Source organism: Liolophura sinensis, chromosome 6, assembly GCF_032854445.1.
Source record: "Liolophura sinensis isolate JHLJ2023 chromosome 6, CUHK_Ljap_v2, whole genome shotgun sequence".
In the NCBI taxonomy this organism is placed as follows: Eukaryota; Metazoa; Mollusca; class Polyplacophora; order Chitonida; family Chitonidae; genus Liolophura; species Liolophura sinensis.
Window position 1 is genome coordinate 10,598,477 of NC_088300.1, and position 22,834 is coordinate 10,621,310.

Sequence of the window (22,834 nt, forward strand, 5' to 3'; positions counted from 1 at the left end):
TTGTGAAGTTATGTTAACTAGGATATGTTATAAAATTTCACATATTTTTTCACCTGGAAATTTTGGGTGATTTACTGTATATGCCTTGTAAAAATACAGGAATGTAGGAACCTTGGTTTTGTTGATGCGTGAAGCATTTAATGGTAGCAATAATATGGAACACTGAAGGGAAGTAACTCATGAGTGGTTTGTTTCTGTTTCTATAGGGTGAGCCACCAAGAAGCCGGGACTTCCACACAGCTACCCCCATTGGTGACATCATGTACATATTTGGCGGGAGAAGCGATGAGGGAGGGCCTATTTTTACCAATAATGAGATGTATTTAAATTTATTGCATGCATTTGACACATCAACATTCACCTGGACAAAGCCTTCTAACAGCACAATCAGCCCTGTTGGACGGAGGAGCCATTCATCTTGTGAGTGTAAATCATTCCTGAGATCTTTAAATACCATAGACTGACTGACAGGTGTATATAATGGCCAGATGTTGTAATAGTCATTCCTGAAATCATTAAGTATCATAGACTGGCTTACAGGTGTATATAATGGCCAGATGTTGTAATAGTCATTCCTGAAATCATTAAGTATCATAGACTGGCTTACAGGTGTATATAATGGCCAGATGTTGTAATAGTCATTCCTGAAATCATTAAGTTTCATAGACTGACTTACAGGTGTATATAATGGCCAGATGTTGTAATAGTCATTCCTGAAATCATTAAGTATCATAGACTGACTTACAGGTGTATATAATGGCCAGATGTTGTAATAGTCATTCCTGAGATCATTAAGTATCATAGACTGACTTACAGGTGTATATAATGGCCAGATGTTGTAATAGTCATGCCTGAGATCATTAAGTATCATAGACTGGCTTACAAGTGTACATAATGGCCAGATGTTGTAATAGTCATTCCTGAAATCATTAAGTATCATAGACTGGCTTACAAGTGTATATAATGGCCAGATGTTGTAATAGTCATGCCTGAGATCATTAAGTATCATAGACTGGCTTACAAGTGTACATAATGGCCAGATGTTGTAATAGTCATTCCTGAAATCATTAAATTTCATAGACTGACTTACAAGTGTACATAATGGCCAGATGTTGTAATAGTCATTCCTGAGATCATTAAGTTTCATAGACTGACTTACAGGTGTATATAATGGCCAGATGTTGTAATAGTCATTCCTGAAATCATTAAGTATCATAGACTGACTTACAGGTGTATATAATGGCCAGATGTTGTAATAGTCATTCCTGAGATCATTAAGTTTCATAGACTGGCTTACAGGTATATAATATATATTCTATATATGGTCAGATGTACAGGTCAGATGTAATGGTCAGATGTACAATAACACCTGAAGTCTTTAAGCGTCATACACAAACTTTTTTCCTTTCAGTTGTACATAATGGTCAGATGTATATATTCGGGGGTTACAATGGTCTCCGTAACACACATTATAAAGATATCCACAGATATGACCCAGGTAAGTAAAGTCTTTCCAGTTTTGTTGTTTCATGTTCTACTGACAAAACCAGGTGTACAGGTAGCTGATCTGTGCTGGAAAGCTTCATGCCTTGATTTATTTGACTCTTCTTCTTACATACATGTACATGCGTGTGATTGCAAGTTTATCAAGAAGATTTAATTCATTTATTTATTTGATTGGTGTTTTATTCCGTAGTCAAGAATATTTCACTTATATGACGGCGGCCAGCATTATGGTGGGAGGAAACCTGGCAGTGCCCGGTGGAAACCCACAACCTTTCACAGGTTGCTGGCAGACAAGAAGATTTAAGAATTGATTTTAAAATGTAGATGTCCAGTTGTATGTGATGATGCTCATGCCAGCATTGACCTTGAGCAGGCATCATTATCCAGCATGCATAGAGCAGCAGTACATGTATGTGCCCATGCACACTAGATGTCTCCACTATATACAATGTATCAGGGACAGTAAATTGTTGGGCCAGCTATGTAAGCATTGTAGTGTTCAAAAAACCTGATGACTAAGCATTGGTAGTGATAGGAAGCTGTGCCATTGGTCCCTTACGAAGAAGAGGTGATTTATGTCATGCCTGGAAATGCAGCCTGTCTGTGTTGAAAACACAGATCTCCTGAAAAGATCTGTCAGTCAGTGTGGATGCTGAGAAAACAGAACCGAGGAAACAACTGTGATATTCCCTGGTTTCTTTCCAGTTGAGAAAGTGTGGTCGGTTGTCAAGGTGAAGGGCTCTGGTCCGTGTGCTCGCAGGAGGCAGTGCTGTTGCGTTATCAAGTCCCGAGTGTTCCTGTTTGGAGGAACAAGGTATGTCTATAGTCTGCAAACCTGGGTCACGTAAAACCTCGTACACAAAACCTCATACTGTCTTGTGTTACTACACAACCAACGGAGAGTATTCTAACGAAAGAGTCAAAAAGTTCATGATACAACAACAACAACATTTTCATCTTCTCGCAATCAGATTCTCCCTCATTATGGAAACCATTACACAGTTATGACCCATGACCAAGAAAGGCATAGTGCCATTGGTTGTTAGGGATGTTGTTTAGTACTCACTGATATAGCTCATTGAGTTATACCACGGATTTATTCTCACTAAGACAACATCCAGATGGCACTATGCCTATCTTTGACATCAGATTAACAGAAGGTAGAAACTACTAAAGGCAATCTAGTTAAAGCCATCAGCCTGGAGACAAGTTGTGTGGTGCTGGAAATTGTATCTGATTTTGTCTGCAGAAGTTATGCCCCCTTGTACTGAAATCGTGCTACATGTTTCACAAAAGGAAATCACATCCGTATGTGGGATGGTCTGGCAGCAACTTGCAGACGGTCGTGGGTTTCCACCTGGGCTCTGCCCAGTTTCCTCCCACCATAATGCTAGCTGCCGTGGCATGAGTGAAATATTCTTGGGAACAGCATAAAACACCAATCAAATAAATAAATACCGGCATAGAAAAATTGAAGACCTTCTTCGTGTACAATCTTTCAACAGGCCCATTTTAGATATTTGATCAGTTGTTTGGAGACATGTCAGGTGTTATTTTTCTTACATGTCTGAATAAGGGACAAACTATTGTCTCGCTAAAATTCATTTGTCATCAGAGATTATTTTCCAGTTCTACTTCTGGAGAAAGGTGAAAAAAAAAACAAAAGAAAAAAACTGTACTCTTCACATGTGCATTTGCTTGGCTCTATTAAGAGTAAGGCTATTTTGATAAAATTTCTGGTTTCCAGAAATTAGAATTGAAATGAAAAGTTTAAATGATATGGGATCAATTAGTTATTTTGGTTTACACAAGAATTACCAGTTTCCAGTACATGTTCATATTAGGCAGATGTGGTCCCTATTTAGACTGGGGCTATTTTGATCAGTTTGATCTGGTTTCTATAACACCTGACTAGAGATGGCAAGTTTAAATGATGTGAGCACTCAAAAAGTCCTGCATTTTGGTTCATATTGAGGTGTACAATCTACTAGGTTTCCATTTAAACTGCTTTTTACATGTACTCCATTTTGGGGATGTGATGGCATCAGGAGTTAACCGCTTCAGATGTGATTGCTGTTTTCATCAGATTTCTGGATATGATTTAGTGACATTTCTGGTTTCCGTGGCAACAACCAATTTTGAAAAAAAAACCAAAAAACAACACATAATTTAATCTGCGTTATTTAGGAAGAAGGGTGAAAACAGAAGCGCTTACGATTATGCGGAAACACCAGTGTTGCCAGACTAGCATAGCCAATCATGTGACGTTATTTGCTGTTATTGTTACGTGATTGTTACAGTGGTATTTCTTCATAATCATAAGTGCCCCAGACCTAAGTGGTCACTGGCAATTTTTTGTAAGTGGTCACTGGCAATTTTTCTGAGTGGTCACAGGCAGTTTTTTCTGAGTGGTCACAGGCAATTTTTTCTGAGTGGTCACAGGCAGTTTTTTCTGACATGCTTGGTAAGTCAGCTTCTAGTAGGGAATTCTTTTGAGGCCTTGGGATGCTCTACCAGAAAGTGTCCTCTGGCTATAGAAATAACTGGACAAAAGAGAATACATGGCAGTATTTTTGATTGTCTCAATGTGTGTTATTTTGCTTACTTTGAACTGCAATCTTAGCATTAAAAATAAGAAAAGATATACTTTTTAAACATTCTGTGGAATACTTTGTCAATGCATATATGCATTTGGGCTAGTGTTGCCCTTTATTTTAGCGATATGAACATAGTAAAAACCAAATGCTTCCTCAAGAAAATTCCAAATTTGATGTACTGGCTCACATGAGGATAAAGTGATAAAATAAAAAAAATTTAGGACTGCATCTATCAGATTTCTGGTTTCTAAAGTAACTGTCTGACAATAACACATTATAGTAAATAAGCTTAACACAGGCTCATGCACCTGTCAAACACAAATGTTACTGGTGGCATTTAATAGTTAGCCAAGGTGTGATAATATCCTGTTCCAGCAGTTCCGCTATTCTCTGACTTGAGGATGTTGTGAGACACTGTAGTTAACAGTGGTACTGCCTCTTTAAAGGAGTGCTTGTATCCTGATCAGAAGACTCCACATTTTTCTGTTATAATTTCCCATCTTTGTGTGTAAGTCAGACTCATTGTTACAGTCTATACTTTATAGAGACAGATTTGAGTGGAATTTAGTACACTACTTTTTATGAATACTGCATTTCATCTTTGAAGCCACACTTTTTACTCAATTCTGTGATGGATCCACATTATAGGACCATTTAAGAGTTTGATTAGTTCCTGACCAGAAACAAGTGTTGACATCAAAAGTATCATTTTGGGACCTTCATTTGCTTCTGAAGGTGCATTTTTACTGGCCCAACTTGAGGTTAAATGCAGTGAACTCTCTTATTAAATGTGTTTGATGAAATCAGTGTGATACATACACAGTGTGATATATGCATAATGAGATATGTACAGTGTGATTTGTGTGATACATGCATAATGAGATATGTACAGTGTGATTTGTGTGATACATGCATAATGAGATATGTACAGTGTGATTCATGTGATACATGCATAATGAGATATGTACAGTGTGATTTGTGTGATACATACCCAGTGTGATACATACATAGTGTGATACATACACGCACACAGCAGGATATATACATACTGTGATACATACATAGTGTGATATCTACATAGTTTGATACATACTCATTGCTATGCATACATAGTGTGATCCATTTCATTTATGTGTAATGGACCTTGTCGTTAAACTGATCAGTCTGACCATCAAGGAAGTAACCCTTGGCCCCTGTTAAACCCCTTATCTTTATCTGTGAGGCCGTTTGGAGACCAAACACTAAGAATCACCATGGTTGTATACGGAATTGAGTAGTAAGTAAAGTTTTGGGTAGTCACTGATGCATGCAGGTATATGACCTCTGCTGTTGTATTCTGTTGGGATTAAGAAAGTGTGCTTTGTTCAGTGGCTCTAAAGTTGACAAAATATGTAGCAAATTACAGATTTACAAATGCTATATTATATAATTTGAAATAAATTTTACTATTATCTTCATTCATGTTTTAGGTAATTGTGCACAGATTTAGGGTAAATTTCAAGACTGCTCACATTCTAATTTATTTCAAGTTGCAGTATAATTCTGTTGCCTACAAAATTAGTTTTGCAGTATAAAATGGCCTAAACTTTCATCCAGGACTATAATGTTCTACAATTTATCTCATTAAAAGTATTTTGGGATTTGTTTGGAAAGCAGGATCATATCTTACTGGAAAAGTGGAAGCTTCAGTAATATTGTGGAATATTTTGTGACATTTATTGGCCCTCAAAATACACTTTTACCAGAAGACATTTTAAATATCCATTTTTGTGACTCTGGAGTGCTTTTTTTGGTTTAAATACTGGTTTTAGGGTCACTTTTTTTTTTTTTAACACATGAATATTTTGGAGAGATAATGGCAGTGCGTTGGTAGACTCTGGAGTTGCAAATCCTGTTCTAAATCTATTACTTTTAACACATTTTAGTTTGATTATAAACTGGTCACATGTTTATGGTGATAAATTTTAAACTCACAAAATTATTGCTTCACACATTCTAATTCTCTATTATGAAAACAGAAAAGTGATATTGCATGACTTGTTAAAACAGATCTGTTGTTTTGACTGATGTTAATCAAGTTCCAGATATGTGGTGACTGACCTAAAATTTTGCCCACTAAAGTACAGCTTTAGCATGTTTAGTGACAAGTACATGTAAATATCATAAACTATTTCTGTTTACTCTGAAACATGCTTCCAGTACCATGCCTGCATGACAAACAAACCTCAAAACACCTCAGTAAGATCAACATGGAACTCTCAGGATGAGGCAACATGTGCTACTTGGATGAAATGTTACGTCATTTAATGGGTGTGTGTGTGTATATATATACATATATATATATATATATATATATATATATATATATATATATATATAGGCAGCAAACCTGGATTGACGTGGTTACAAGTTCATTCAGCAAACAGGATACAATACCAGAAGAAGAAAAAAACATGCCATCTGTGCCTTTGTTGATTGTTGATTGATCTTTTTTGTTTACTTATATATTTCCATACTGATGTCAGGGCACAAAATGTAATTGGCTTTTACCTGCAAAATAGCAGAGCCTACAGAGCTAAGTAATGTGTTAAAGGTCAGACGTCAGACTGCACTTAGCGTACCTCATACACCTGTATGCCCATTTATATACATGGAGGCCCAGTATAAACGCTGCAGGCAGTGCGACTTTTAATATCATGGGCCGTACATGACCTGAACACTGATTTCTATTGATCCACTTGTATTGGTTACTTTTGTGAAAGTTGTAACATCTCAGACAAGACAATGCTAAATGCATCGTCCCTGAGCATTTTCTGAGAATTTTAAAGTACATGTATCTGGTTTATCTTTAGCAGATAAAGAAATAGCAGTAACAAACAGAAACCCTGTGACCTCTGTCTGTGCTGTGCATGAGTTCATGTATCAGTAGCCCAGAAATCTGTAGACTTTTATGTATAGATGTATGTGTACATGTGAATATGTAGATACAATAGTTTTACTCCAGGGCTCTGAAAGATAAGCAGGTTTTGGCTTGTGTTCCTTCAGCTGTATGCCTTTCTCTAGCAATAACAAACCAGAACAAACTGGGGTATGTAGTCACATCTGTTTGGATATGGGCGGTGCTGTGTTGGAGTACAATATGTGGAGCTTTATGCCCCTTTGAGCATGGTTAGATGGTGACAGAATGCATTACAAAATGAGAATGAAACAGAATTTATAGTGTGAGAAAGAAACTGCGGATCTATACTGCATGCATGTAGACCAAGCAGAAAATGATACTTGACTAACTTTGAAATAAAGTAGACCATGTGCTGTAGGTTATAATGTGCACTAATACCAGTGTTTTCATAAATATATGGGAAGATTGGAAAAGTGTGAGTGTAACTTTATTCAACAAGATGCATAAGTATTTGTCCAAACTTATCCCATAATGCCTGTTGTACATGATTAAGTTATTGATGTATAAAAAGGTAACTTGCAAGGTAAGTGCTAGTGGGGTATAGAAGTTAAAATTATTTTTCTTGCTGGAAAGAAGAAAGGACAATTTTGATACTAAAATTAAATTAGAGTATTGTATCAGTATCTGTTATCGGTGATGAGTTGTCACATTGTTTTCCCCTCACCTCTCTCTACAGGATATGTACACTATTATTATATTTCACCCCAGTCCTGTTCAGAGGAGAGTTTAGTCAGAGCCACCAGCAATGAGCATCTCTGTGTAGAGGAGAGTTCATTTTGGGACACCAGCAGTGGGCACCTTGGTTAAGAGGAGAGTACATTTTCTGACACCAGCAATGGACTATTCTGTGTAAAGTGGTGTTCATTTTGGCAAACTAGCACTGGACTACTCTGTAAACATGGTGTAGGAAAGCTTATTTTGGCACACCAGCATTAAATTACTTTGTAGACATGGTAGAGGAAAGGTCATTGTGGTACACCTGCATTGGACTACCTTGTAGACATGGTAAAGGAAGGGTCATTGTGGTACACCATCACTTGACTACCCTGTAGACATGGTAGAGGAAAGGTCATTGTGGTACACCAGCACTGGATTACCCTGTAGACATGGTAGAGGAAAGGTCATTGTGGTACACCAGCACTGGATTACTATGTAGACATGGTAGAGGAAAGGTCATTGTGATACACCAGCACTGGATTACCCTGTAGGCATGGTAGAGAAAGGTCATTGTGGCACACCAGCAGTGGACCACCCTGTATACATGGTAGAGAAAAGTTCATTGTGGTACACCAGCTCTGGATTACTATGTAGACATGGTAGAGGAAAGGTCATTGTGATACACCAGCACTTGACTACCCTGTAGACATGGTAGAGGAAAGGTCATTGTGGTACACCAGCACTGGATTACCCTGTAGACATGGTAGAGGAAAGGTCATTGTGTTACACCAGCATTGGACTACCCTGTAGACATGGTAGAGGAAAGGTCATTGTGGTACACCAGCATTGGACTACCCTGTAGACATTTTAGAGGAAAAGTCATTGTGGTACACCAGCACTGGACTACTGGTAGAGGAGAGCTCATGAGGGAATGTCCCACCCAAGGCTGAGAATTTGAAACTTTCTTGAGTTAATCGGCTACAACTGGATTTAGGCTTGTAAACTTAAAACTTCAAAACATTTAAATCAGTGTGACACATTCTCAAAATATAATGGTAAAGTGGTGGGTAAATTGGTTGTATAATGTTATACAAAGTTGTATTCCTGCATGTACAAAGAGACATGCAGGAAGGTGTCATCAGTGGGTGACATACTAGGGGGATATAAGTTACAGGGAAAATAGGAGAAAGTGTGTATTAAGCGAGACTCCCTGATATCAAGTATAGGGTCAAATTTTAACCCCAAAACTTAAGTGCATTTTTAATGGAAAATAAGGTTATACAATTTTACTTTTGGTACAGAGACATACTTTGTTTCACTAGAATATCATCCTTCATTCCAAACCCCAAAACACCAATTTAACTCTCAGAATGTACGCCAATAATAAACCATGGAATTTAGTTATCGGTGAAATTTTAGGTGATGCTCCTTGATTTACCACACATATTGTACTGTAACCCATAAAGGTTCTGCATGAACATGGTAAATTGTAGTGCTATAATCTCATCTGACTATGTTTGGTCTTCTCTCCTATAATAGTGCAGGAATCAGATGAAGTTATATAACTAAAAGTGGGTGAAAGGTTGGCATGTGTCAGTAACTGTACACTCCACCAGGTACTTTATGTAACATAAATAATGTGGATTATTTTGTCTTAGTGGTTGTAATATATTTTATTGCACAACAGTCACCACTTGTTAATGATATTCTCTATGTGCAGTTCAGGTTGACAGTTGTGAACCGACAACAATTGGCAGACTACAGTACATTAACTTGAACTCATTGGATTTGTGTGTAGCCTGAGTGCCACAATGGCATATTTGCATAATCTACTGATCAGAACTGTCTGCTCCAATTAGAGTTGAAGGGTTTCTTGTAGTGTCACCAGGCGTCTGACCACTTACGTGTTTGGGTTGAGTATCTGGTGTCTGCTGGAGCTTTTATAGACGAATCCAGAAAGGCAAACAAAAGCTGAAAGGTATGCTGCTGAGGGGTGCCCTGTGGCATAGTGTGGGCACAGTAAGAGCTGAGAGCATCTCTGAGTCCCTGCTCGCTCCTTCTCATACTATACCTTAGAGCTCTCTGAAAGACTCATTACTGAGGGTATGTGTGAATGTATTCGCTAACAAATCTGATCTCAACAGGTACTACACCTGAGACCTCCTGGTTGTGTTAGCAGTGTGCTGGATATTACCCTGTTAAGGGCTGGTGGGCATTAGGTGCCAGCCTCTCTCTCCTCTATCTCCAACATTCTCCAGTACCCACAACAGCACAGGAGGGGGGGCATTAGGCACCTGCTTTGGCCTATCGGAAATGAAAGGCTGATCTGTTGTCTGTCTGCTTCAAGTCCCGCTACAATCCCTTAATAATGCCCTGTGCGCGTTTAGGAAAACTGATTTAGTTAATGTGGATGTGTTTGTGTGTGGCGACCCCTGTCGATGATTCTCCGGGAGCGTTGTCGCGGTGTGTTTTGTGACTGTGCCCGGACCTTCAAAGGAGCCACATTTCCAGGCTTTGTCCTCTCTGGCCATCGCTGCATTAAGTTAATAATCCTCTACAAAACAACTTATTTTCACATAATATCCCGGTAGCATTAGGACTATGGTATAAATGTACATGGTGATGTGAACTCAGTATGTATCTGGACTCTGGACAATGAGGCCTACTGGGAGGGCTAGGGTTAGATATCTCAGACATCCGCACAAAAGATGAAAACACTTCAATCTCTCATCCCCTCCTCTAGATAATTAAGTTGGACAGTCTCAAATGATTGTCTTCTGAGAGTAATTACAAAACAAGCCATTTGTAACATGAGTTGATGCAATTTGTGCGTTCTTAGATCAGCCAGGGTGCTTGAACTCCACAGGCTGCAGAGAAATGAGAATTGTCTTCAGTTTTTGTGCTGGTTTTTTTTTCTGTTTTTACTGATATTTAATGCAGATGTGCTTTTGATGAGAATTTTTTAGGACACTCTATAGCGGCAGCAAATTCCCAGTGGCTTATTGAAAACAAAACAACCAAAGCTGAAGGTGGTCGAACTCAGTGACACAGAGAAGTTCATCAAACATACTCTATTCTTATAAGACAAGATATTAGTACAGCAAGTGGATTCGTTGGCGGTAGATTCCAGGAAATTAAATGTGATTTACTGGATAAAGTCAAATATGCCTAATTGCTTCCTGAAAACCCTAATATTTCTGACAAAATACATTTATTGTTTATTTTTGATTGAAAGTAAACAAGCGTTTACTTGTTCATATGACCATATAAAGTGCCCCATATTTTTCTAGAATCTATTGGCCTGATATTGACCAACAGCTATGACATGGATACTGATAGCTCACTGGTAGGTTTTACCACATGATGACAAACTGTGTGCATCTAGGTGAAAGTACAAACAATCTCCATATTATAAATACTTCCGCATTCAGATCTTGGCTGCAAAAATGATATTCTTGTAAATGGTGTCTATGAAGATGTTTTGTTGTGAATTTTGTTTTTTTTTTTTCTCTGCTGAAATAACTGGACTTTTGTTTGGATGTCTCTGGTAGTTGAATGAACAATGTAGCCTCCTATGGCTGATCAGTGAACCTAATGTATGACTGGAGTACAGAGTAGATGTATCTGTTTTGATGAGACATATATGTGCATATGTTATCTATAGGTAGACAGCCCTTGAAATATGGTTTGCTTCAGTTAGGCCTGGTGATTGTGTCTTAGTAGTTAATAACATCAGGATTGAAGAGATCCTGTGAAGGACTTGTGTGATCAGGTGTTGTAATTTATTATGATATCACTGTTTTAATTTGCAACTCACAGATTTCCTGCAATAGCAGTGGTATCAGCCATGCAGACTGGAAACAGTTTCAATGTCTTTCTGCTAATCAACATAGCAATGTCCAACATTATCTACCTTAATTTACTGAGCCACATTAACTCTTCAAAGCCCTGAAGTTGAGTGCAACTATATGCATCCTTCACAGCCCGCTCAGGCTCCACTTTGCAAAGGTGGAAAGGCACCTAAGTTATTGACACTGACAGGAGTTGAAAACAACATTGCATTTCACAATAGACGTAGAAGAAGTGCCAAAAATAGCTCCTTGTGCATAGACTTGTTAAAGGTTACAGGGGGACAGTCATTTTGAGACAAAATAAACTTGATAAAAAGTAGTGGTGAAACAACAACCACATAGTTGTTTGACTTCTTTTGCTTTCACTATTATTATTTAATAGCACAGGGGTTTTCTGCTACCTGTTCGTTTCAATAAAAGCACTTCATCGCTTAAAGCACTGATTATTGCTGCAGTGAAATGTTGCGCCAAAGGAATGAATTTGCATGCATGAAGATGCATTTACTATGAAACAAGGAAATACATACTTATAAGGGACGATCACTGATTGGCTGAAAATCCCCTGGTGAAAGTATGTTGGCCACAATGCTATTGACTTTTGAAAGAATAGGTTTTGAAGACAGTAAAGCTAACATGATTACAAAGCCTTCAGTAGTATCAACCTGTCTGGCAGGAAAAGGATTCGTTCATTTATGTGAACAATGTAAACAACTTAGATTTTGAAGCCGGACTAATGAAGGACAGGCAGTCTCATGTGTTGTCGTGTTGAGTCGTATTGAGCCAATGTGATCTGCTAATCAGGTACTCTACTCAGTAACTTGCTTAGCAGTAACTTGCCAAAGGTCAGTAGATTCCTCCAGACTCCTGATTTTTTTCACCCTTAACATTGACAGCCAAGGTTGAAGTGAAACAGTCCTATATAACATTATAAAACAACATAAAGCACATTTTGAATTAGTAACAGCTTATACGTGAAGTATGCATCTTGTGAATTTCATATTGAGTATAATGTCATATGCTGCCTATGTATTCTAAGCATATGAACTGGTGTGTTACGAGTTCGTGTTATGTTAGCTGTTGGGGGCCTCGATGCCCGAGGCGAATAACATGTCAGTGTGACACAATGACCCAGGAGCATTCCATCAATGCAGTCACTGTGAGTTCAAGTCCAGCTCATGCTGGCTTCCTCTCTGGCCATATGTAAGAAGGTCTTCCAGCAACCTGTGGGTGGTCGTGGGTTTACCCTGGGCTTTACGTGGTTCCCTCCCACCATAATGCTGACTGCTGTCATATTAAGTTTTAAACTTTTTTTTTTTGATGTTGGATGTTCTCATTATTGAATTGAAACCTGTTTACTGTCTCAGCTCCAGTAAACATGTTCTCGCCTTAACATGACTGCATTATTGGCTAAGAGGCATTAAGCCTTAATCATTCATTATTCATTCATTCCATATGTTGTTGTGTTGTTGTTGTAGTCCTGTTGCCTGCCTTCAGCACCAGCCAGTAATAGCAGGCACCCTTCCAGAAGATCAAGTCCTCATGGATCACTCAGATCTCCATGTCCTAGACTTCAGTAAGTAGCTCACTTATATAACTACATGTCCTAGACTTTAGTAAGTAGCTTACCTGTATAACTACATGTCCTAGACGTCGGTAAGTAGCTTACTTATTTATTTGATTGGTGTTTTACGCCGTACTCAAGAATATTTCACTTATACGACTGTGGCCAGCATTATGGTGGGAGGAAACCGGACAGAGCCCGGGGGAAACCCATGACCATCTGCAGGTTGCTGACAGACCTTCCCATGTACGGCCGCAGAGGAAGCCAGCATGAGCTGGACTTGAACTCACAGCGACCGCATTGGTGAGAGACTCCAGGGTCATTGTGCTGCGCTAGCGCGCTAACCGACTGAGCCACTTATATAACTACATGTCCTAGACTTCGGTAAGTAGCCCTTTATATAACTACATGTCCTAGACTTTAGTAAGTAGCTTACCTATATAACTACATGTCCTAGACTTCGGTAAGTAGCTCACTTATATGACTACATGTCCTAGACTTTAGTAAGTAGCCATTTATATAACTACATGTCCTAGACTTTAGTAAGTAGCTTACCTATATAACTACATGTTCTAGACTTTAGTAAGTAGCTTACCTATATAACTACATGTCCTAGACTTCGGTAAGTAGCTTACTTATATAACTACATGTCCTAGACTTCGCTAAGTAGCTCACTTATATAACTACATATGCTAGACTTTGGTAAGTAGCTTACCTATATGACTACATGCCCTAGACTTCAGTAAGTAGCTCACTTATATGACTACATGTCCTAGACTTTGGTAAGTAGCTCACTTATATGACTACATGTCCTAGACTTTGGTAAGTAGCTTACTTACATGACTGCATGTCCTAGACTTCGGTAAGTAGCTTACTTACATGACTGCATGTCCTAGACTTCGGTAAGTAGCTTACTTATATGACTACATGTCCTAGACTTTGGTAAGTAGCTCATCTATATGACTACATGTCCTAGACTTCGTTAAGTAGCTTACTTTACATGAAAGCAACTCAGAGCGTAATTTTGTTAACTGATGAAGATGTCAACAGTGTACAGTGCCACTTATGTGAGAGGGCCGTGTGTGTACGTGTAAATCAGATTTGTGATCATGTCCACTACAACATTGGTGACATACTTGAAAGGTACTTTTAGAGGCAGAGGTGCACTTCTTGTTGCGGTACACATACAGAAAATCTTGGCTGAATTCAGAAATTGCATGTTACAATTAGACGCCAGCAGTGGTCCCAAGGCTAACAGTGCAGATATATCCTGCATATTGATTTGAACCCAGACATATGTATTAGCTGGTCATCCACAACAGGGACATTATAATGATTCACCAAAATAGCTGACCAGCCTGAGAAAGTATCCAATTACTCTGTAAACAACTGCCTTTCCTGCTTTGATTAATGAAGAAGCCTAGCTTTGATGCCCAGATCCAGCCACTTAGAGTACCTTCACTGACCCAGATTATAAACATATTTTCGGCGACAGGTCACAGGCCTGTAAATGAACAATACTCACATAGATGTGTTTGTTCATTGTTTTTTTGGTTTTTTTTGGCGGACATATAATTTAATCCATGGTGAGCAAAAAGTGACATTTTGAAGTAGTGTAGGCTTTGGATGTTCTGGGCAGAAGCTCAGACGGTACAACATCACTGGCCTGTGAAATGTTGTGTACATCTGTGTGTATGAAATCTTAGTGACACTGATATGGATGACAGTTACAATGGACCTGTAACAAATTGCCTGATCTCACAAAGTTTGATGCATTACATTTTGTATAATGCTCTGCATATCTATTTGAAGAACAAGCTTTTACATTTCTTATTTCCCTAAATCAGTGTATTTATTCCGTTGTTTCTTTATAGGGTTTCTGGTTTTCACCAGATTTTCATATGGCTTGCAGAGACCTTGGCCTGGTTGTTTAAAATTGTTTTAAGACTTAATACCAGATTGAATTTTAGGACAAGTATTCAGTTTTGTACGTAGCCAAAAATAATTACGTAACAGTGTATAAAATTTGAGCTAACTATACTGCTCTTATACTTTGACTTTGTGCAACTGCATTGGCTGCTGAATTTGGCAAAAATCTTAAATATATAATATGATTTAATACTCGTATTAGCAAATACACATTTGATCGACCAGGCCCAAACGTTTCCACCAACTAATAGTTGATATCATTATGTACATATTTTTACATTTTATGTCCATTACATTATGTCTGATTGGAGTAATAAATTATTCAGCCATTTCAAGTAACTTTAGATACAAGCTTTGAAGCTGGATTAATAGAGCAGCATGTACAGGCACTGATGATTTTGGCCTAGAGTATTGGATAACATGTACCCTAAAGACAGGTAGCCTCATTTCTCATGTCTCCTGTTCAGTAACCTCATTTCTCATGTCTCCTGTTTAGTAGCCTCATCTCTCATGTCTCCTGTTTAGTAGCCTGATCTCTCATGTCTCCTGTTTAGTAGCCTCATCTCTGTAGTCTCATGTTTAGTAGCCTCATCTCTCATGTCTCCTGTTTAGTATCAGGATTTCTCATGTCTCCTGTTTAGTAGCCTCATTTCTCATGTCTCCTGTGTAGTAGCCTCATCTCTGATGTCTCCTGTTTAGTAACCTCATTTCTCATGTCTAGTGTTTAGTGGCCTCATCTCTCATGTTTCCTGTGTAGTATCAGCATTTCTCATGTCTCCTGTTTAGTAGCCTGATCTCTCAAGTCTCCTGTTTAGTAGCCTGATCTCTCATGTCTCCTGTTTAGTAGCCTCATCTCTGATGTCTCCTGTTTAGTAGCCTCATCTCTGATGTCTCCTGTTTAGTAGCCTCATCTCTGATGTCTCCTGTTTAGTATCAGCATTTCTCATGTCTCCTGTTTAGTAGCCTCATCTCTGATGTCTCCTATTTAGTAGCCTCATCTCTGATGTCTCCTGTTTAGTATCAGCATTTCTCACAGTTCCTGTTTAGTATCAGCATTTCTCTTGCCTCTTGTTTTGTACCAGCTTTTGTCATGTCTCCTGTTTAGTAGCCTCATCTCTCATGTCTCCTGTTTAGTGGCCACATTTCTGTCTCTTGTTTAGTAGCCACGTTTCTCATGGTTCCTGTTTAGTAGCAGCATTTCTCATGTCATCTGTTAAGTAGCAGCATGTCTCATGTCATCTGTTTAGTAACAGCATGTCTCATGTCTCCTGATTAGTGTACACATCTATAAACCTGTAGCATGATCTAAATCGTGAGGCCTGCATAAGGATGGCAAAGACATCCTGTTGGAAATATGTGCTTTGATTTGTGGCACACATTTCTAAAGCTGAGCCATTCTCCAGACCTGTCAAAGGGATAATTTGAGTGCCAAGAAACCATTCTGCCCACATTTTCTAATATCCGGGCTTCACTGTGCTCTTAAAATTTAAGCTGTGCGTATAGAATAAAGCTCTGCCAAGATGTAAACACAGAAAACATTGTTAAAAATGCCAATACATGTATATTGCCCACCAGTGTTCAGCCTTTCCCTCAGCTGTCTTCCTGCCCATCACTCTGGTACAAACCACCTTGTCCCTATAAACTTGTCACTGGTACATACCATCATGTCCCTTTAAACTGGTCACTGGTACATACCATCCTGTCCCTATAAACTTGTCACTGGTACATACCATCATGTCCCTTTAAACTTGTCACTGGTACATACCATCATGTTCCTATAAACTTGTCACTGGTACATACCATCATGTCCCTATAAACTTGTCATTGGTACATACCATCATGTCCCTTTAAACTTGTCACTGGTACATACCATCCTGTCCCTATAAACTTGTCACTGGTACATACCATCATGTTCCTATAAACTTGTCACTGGTACATACCATCCTGTCCCTATAAACTTGTCACAGGTACATACCATAATGTCCCTATAAACTTGTCACTGGTACATACCATCCTGTCCCTATAAACTTGTCACAGGTACATACCATCCTGTCCCTATAAAGTTGTCACAGGTACATACCATCATGTCCCTTTAAACTTGTCACTGGTACATACCATCATGTTCCTATAAACTTGTCACTGGTACATACCATCCTGTCCCTATAAACTTGTCATAGGTACCTACCATCATGTCCCTATAAACTTGTCACAGGTACATACCATCATGTCCCTATAAACTTGTCATTGGTACATACCATCATGTTCCTATAAACATGTCACTGGTACATACCATCCTGTCCCTATAAACTTGTCACTGGTACTTACCATTATGTCTCTTTAAACTGGTCACTGGTACATACCATAATGTCCCTTTAAACTTGTCACTGGTACATACCATCATGTTCCTATAAACTTGTCACTGGTACATACCATCATGTTCCTATAAACTTGTCACAGGTACATACCATCATGTCCCTATAAACTTGTCATTGGTCCATACCATCATGTCCCTATAAACTTGTCACTGGTACATACCATCCTGTCCCTGTAAACTTGTCACAGGTACATACCACCTTGACCCTATAAAGTTGTCACAGGTACATACCGTAATGTCCCTATAAACTTGTCATAGTTAAAAACCATCATGTCCATATAAATTTGTGACAGGTCCATACCATCTTGTCCCTGTAAACTCGTCTGACTGTCTACGGACGTAGTTTACATCCACATAAATACATTCTTTCAAAACGCATTATTATATATAAGAACAAAAAAAACCTGTACGAAAAACTGTCTTGAGCTGCTTTAATTTTGTGAGCGTAATTTTATTTTGCAGCTTTAATGAAATTTTATGAAATAAGCTCTGTTCTCCCTATTGTTTTGTCATTCCTAAGTGGGCTTTGTTGAGCTTTGTTAATTGGCTGGAAGATATGATATAGCTATGTCAGCTGCAAAGACAAAGGCACATTGTTGATGATTGGGACTTTTTTCCAAGTATGTTCTAAATGTGCTCATGACCTGAATATTTTAGGAACAAGGGAGGCCATCAGAAACTCACAATCATGTTGTTACTCTGTGTTTCTACAAAGTAATAAATAACTCCCTTATTTTTCTGGGTGGTAGACATTCTGAATTATAGAACATGACATTTCGGACTTATTTCAAACTTTTACACACAATAAAAGTAGATTTCACACTATAACTAACTTCAGTCATTTGTCATGTAGGCGTAAGTGCACAAGTTTTTGTGATTGATGTGTGAAAATGTGTTTTGTTGCTTAACGTTATAATCAGATTTCCCTTCAAGAATAAATAAATGAATGATTGCAACTAAATGACATGTCAGCAAAGATTTTGGTTTTCCCTGTAGATGTGTGTGATGTTTTGTTTCAGTCTTTATAGTACATTAAGATACGTCTAGTTAAATTATTTTATATAGAGTTTGAAAGCTGTCACGGTCTACAAAATTGCTAGAATTCATCCAATAAATAGAGCACTTGATCAAAGTAACAGTTTTCTATGTGAGCATTTCACTGTTATATTCTAATGCTTCTGCCTTGTATTTCAGCTTCTACCCTAAAAACACTGTGTATGTTAGCTGTAATGGAACACAAACTTGATACAACAGGCTTACCAAAGGATATCAGGTAAGATACCGTTATGTTTGTCGTTGCTAGAGACTGTCATGTACTTTTCATCATTCACTTTGTATTTATTTTATTTATTTCATTGGTATTTTACACCGTGCTCATGAATATTAATTTTTTTAATACTCTTATGAAGAGCCATGCATACTGTCACAATGTCCCAGGTACCCCTACCCCACCAATTAACACATGGCCAACCAAAAGAGGCAGGTAGAATGCAGGGATTAAGAATTGGGGGCTACATCAGGGATTTCTGCAGAGCTAAAATAGTCAAACCATTGCTAGGAATGTCTTATCATCCCTGACCACAGTAAAAAAAGGCAGTAAAATATAATGTATAAACCTGCATGAGAATAATTATCTCTTACCTGGCAAATGACTTATGATTATGGTTTATGATTGCATATGATTTCTAAATGAATCTGTTTATAAAGGTGTATTAAATGTAGCTCAGTATAAGTATACTAAAATGTGTGGGTGGACAGTTGTTGTTATCACTGGTTGTTTGTCATCGGCACAAGTTATCAGGTATATGAGGCTAATGATAATCCAAGGCTTCTCTCTTATCTCACAAGTTGTCTGTAAGCAAGTCTGTTTGTACATAGCTATAGTCTGTAGCTGACTTTGTGTGGAGGATGTTTTCCTTCTGGAATCCACAAGCCTGCCAACTCTCATCACCAGCAGGCATGTCATGGGTTAGAGTGATGACAAGGAGTATACCCATATTATCTCATGTTCAAAGAAATAATATGTGCAATTACCCTGAAGATATTTTTATGTACTGTGTTGTGATGTTATGACATGAAATATTAGTGTGTAAACAGGCTTAGCTGTGAGAGTACTGACTCAGACAGTGGTGTGGCAGATTGCGTGGGTGATGGAAGAAAACTATGGACAGTTTTAATCAAACACCCCCAGACAGATTCAGAGGTGTAAAAATAGATTTTGATATTGATCGTTTTCTTGAATTTGTGTTTTTTTTTAATCTTGATTTTCCTATTTCAGGTGGGAGCTAGCTGCCATGACAACAAACAACTGTATTACTCGTCCAGTGAATGTATACGGCTGAGACAACGGTAAATTCAGTTACAGCTTGTGTCATGTCAACAGATGTCAGCTCACAACAGCGCACAAACACCTGTCATTTGTCACAGCACTCAATTTCCAATACTGTTGTTTCATTGACAGCTGAAGTGGACAAGTGATGTTGTTGAATGAAAGCATGGAAAGGGTTGACTGACTATTAAGCAATTTACCAGTTATTCACAATATATAAATAAAGTTACAGTGTTTTATGGTGTGCCACATTATAAAACAGTTATTGTATGTGATCAAACTTGATTAAACTTTTCAGGGTGAAGGTTGTGCCCGAGTTAAGGTGCTTGTCTTTCATTCACCAGGACACAAGAGTTATCAAGGTGCTTGTCTTTTCATGCAGTGTTAGGTCAAATGCTCCAGGTTCCCTAACCCTCATTGTTCCCATGGGCTTTGTGACAATAAGCCATGGACGTCACGCATTAAGTTGTTTAGTGGCCCATCATCAGATTGCTTGAAAATCACATGCCTCCCACTGATTTGGCAAACATGTAGAGCTGGCTTTGTCGGTATACCTCCTGTTTCTTTGAGCCACTGACAGCTGTCCTGTAAATGAAATTCTTTGATAAAGGAATTCAGCAAATAAATAAATAAATAACTGTGTTATTTATTAATTTCTTCAGTGTAGCCAGTGCTATACTATGGTTGGTGTCAGCTAGATCCTGCACAAGTCTTAATGGATAGTTTTGAAGATGGCACTGTTATTCATGCATGGCTGAAAGCCATACTTTTTGTCCTTTTCTTTAAGTTAATTAGAAAGCAATACTGTGTTTTATATTGCTGGTAGTATATGCTTTTATGGTTTACTACGCAGTTCAGGTCCTTGTAGAGAATTCTCTACAGTTAAATTATTGAAGTACATGTATGTGAAATTGCAGTCTGACTTTTTGAAGGAGTTAGACGATTAATTATTAACTAATGAAAACTAGGTGTAGATTGATGTGCTAGAGTGTGGTTAATGCATAGTGAGTGTTTTTTACTGCTCTGCTAATAAACATTGATACATAATGAGTATGTTACAAAGACTGCTAGGGTGTGTAATGAATGCGTGTCAGTTAGAGTGCACATTGCTGCCTCTCCTGGCACATACAAAGCAGTATATATGGTACAGTGTTAATTGTTTACAGTGTGGCAGAAAAGATGTACTGTATGTATAAATTTACAGTGCTGGATATAGGATCTACAGTATACACATGTACTGTGTAGGCATGTTATTCAATGATATGTATTTCTGGAGACTGATATATGCAGATTGAACAGTACATTTGATATACACAGACTGAACAGTACATGTGTTATATGCAGACTGAACGGTACATGTGATATACGCAGACTGAACAGTACGTGTTATACGCAGACTGAACAGTACATGTGATATACGCAGACTGAACAGTACGTGTTATACGCAGACTGAACAGTACATGTGATATACGCAGACTGAACAGTACTTCTTATACACAGACTGAACAGTACATGTGATATACGCAGACTGAACAGTACATGTGATATACACAGACTGAACAGTACGTGTTATACGCAGACTGAACAGTACATGTGATATACGCAGACTGAACAGTTCTTCTTATACACAGACTGAAGAGTACATGTGATATACGCAGACTGAACAGTACATGTGATATACACAGACTGAACAGTACTTCTTATACACAGACTGAACAGTACATGTGATATACGCAGACTGAACAGTACATGTGATATACGCAGACTGAACAGTACATGTGATATACACAGACTGAACAGTACATGTGATATACACAGACTGAACAGTACATGTGTGTGTGTAGTCATCATGTAGTATACAACATGTACATGTATAAAAAACAGTTTAACACTGTATGTTGTGCCTAGATTACTGAAGAGCTGCTGTATGGTGAAGTGCACACACTGTACAGTGTTTCTCCTATACTGTATAGTAACATGGAAATGTTACAAAGGAGATCGTGTATTAATGTACGTGTATTTACAGAGTGTGACTATTAAACCGTATATGGCCTAGCTGAACTGTATATGACCTGATAGTAAGGTGAGGACTTCACCTAGCATCTGTATATGTCTGATAGTTGTACAGATGTATCACACAATACTGAACTGTACATGACCTGACAGTAAGGTGAGGACTTAACCTAGGATCTGTATATGTGATAGTTGTACAGGTGTATCACACAAAACTGAACTGTATATGACCTGACAGTAAGGTGAGGACTTTACCTAGGATCTGTATATGTGATAGTTGTACAGATATATCACACAATACTGAACTGTACATGACCTGACAGTAAGGTGAGGACTTTACCTAGGATCTGTATATGTGATAGTTGTACAGATATATCACACAATACTGAACTGTATATGACCTGACAGTAAGGTGAGGACTTCACCTAGGATCTGTATGTGTGTGATAGTTGTACATATATATCACACAAAACTGAACTGTATATGACCTGACAGTAAGGTGAGGACTTAACCTAGGATCTGTATGTGTGTGATAGTTGTACAGGTATATCACACAAAACTGAACTGTATATGACCTGACAGTAAGGTGAGGACTTTACCTAGGATCTGTATGTGTGTGACAGTTGTACAGATATATCACACAATACTGAACTGTATATGACCTGACAGTAAGGTGAGGACTTTACCTAGGATCTGTATATTTGTGATAGTTGTACAGATATATCACACAATACTGAACTGTATATGACCTGACAGTAAGGTGAGGACTTTACCTAGGATCTGTTTGTGTCTGATAGTTGTACAGATATATCACACAATACTGAACTGTATATGACCTGACAGTAAGGTGAGGACTTTACCTAGGATCTGTATATGTGTGATAGTTGTACAGATATATCACACAATACTGTACTGTGTACGGGCTGACAGTAAGGAGAAGACTTTACCTAGAATCTGTTTGTGTCTGATAGTTGTACAGATATATCACACAATACTGAACTGTATATGACCTGACAGTAAGGTGAGGACTTTATCTAGGATGTGTATGTGTGTGATAG

The 22,834-nt window shown here is 38.3% G+C and overlaps 1 protein-coding gene across 2 annotated transcripts in view; it reads left to right on the plus strand.

The window, feature by feature from the left end:
- Positions 1–22,035, plus strand: part of LOC135468077 (kelch domain-containing protein 3-like) — a 31,391-nt gene extending 9,356 nt beyond the window's left edge. For both annotated transcript variants that reach the window (XM_064746114.1, XM_064746115.1), the window contains exons 6-11: positions 207–420; positions 1,412–1,498; positions 2,212–2,320; positions 13,046–13,143; positions 18,629–18,707; positions 19,713–22,035. In XM_064746114.1, coding sequence (XP_064602184.1) covers positions 207–420; positions 1,412–1,498; positions 2,212–2,320; positions 13,046–13,143; positions 18,629–18,707; positions 19,713–19,776 — 651 coding nt within the window. In that variant the 3' untranslated portion in view covers positions 19,777–22,035. The remainder of the gene's footprint in view (positions 1–206; positions 421–1,411; positions 1,499–2,211; positions 2,321–13,045; positions 13,144–18,628; positions 18,708–19,712) is intronic.
- Positions 22,036–22,834: the final 799 nt, after the last annotated feature.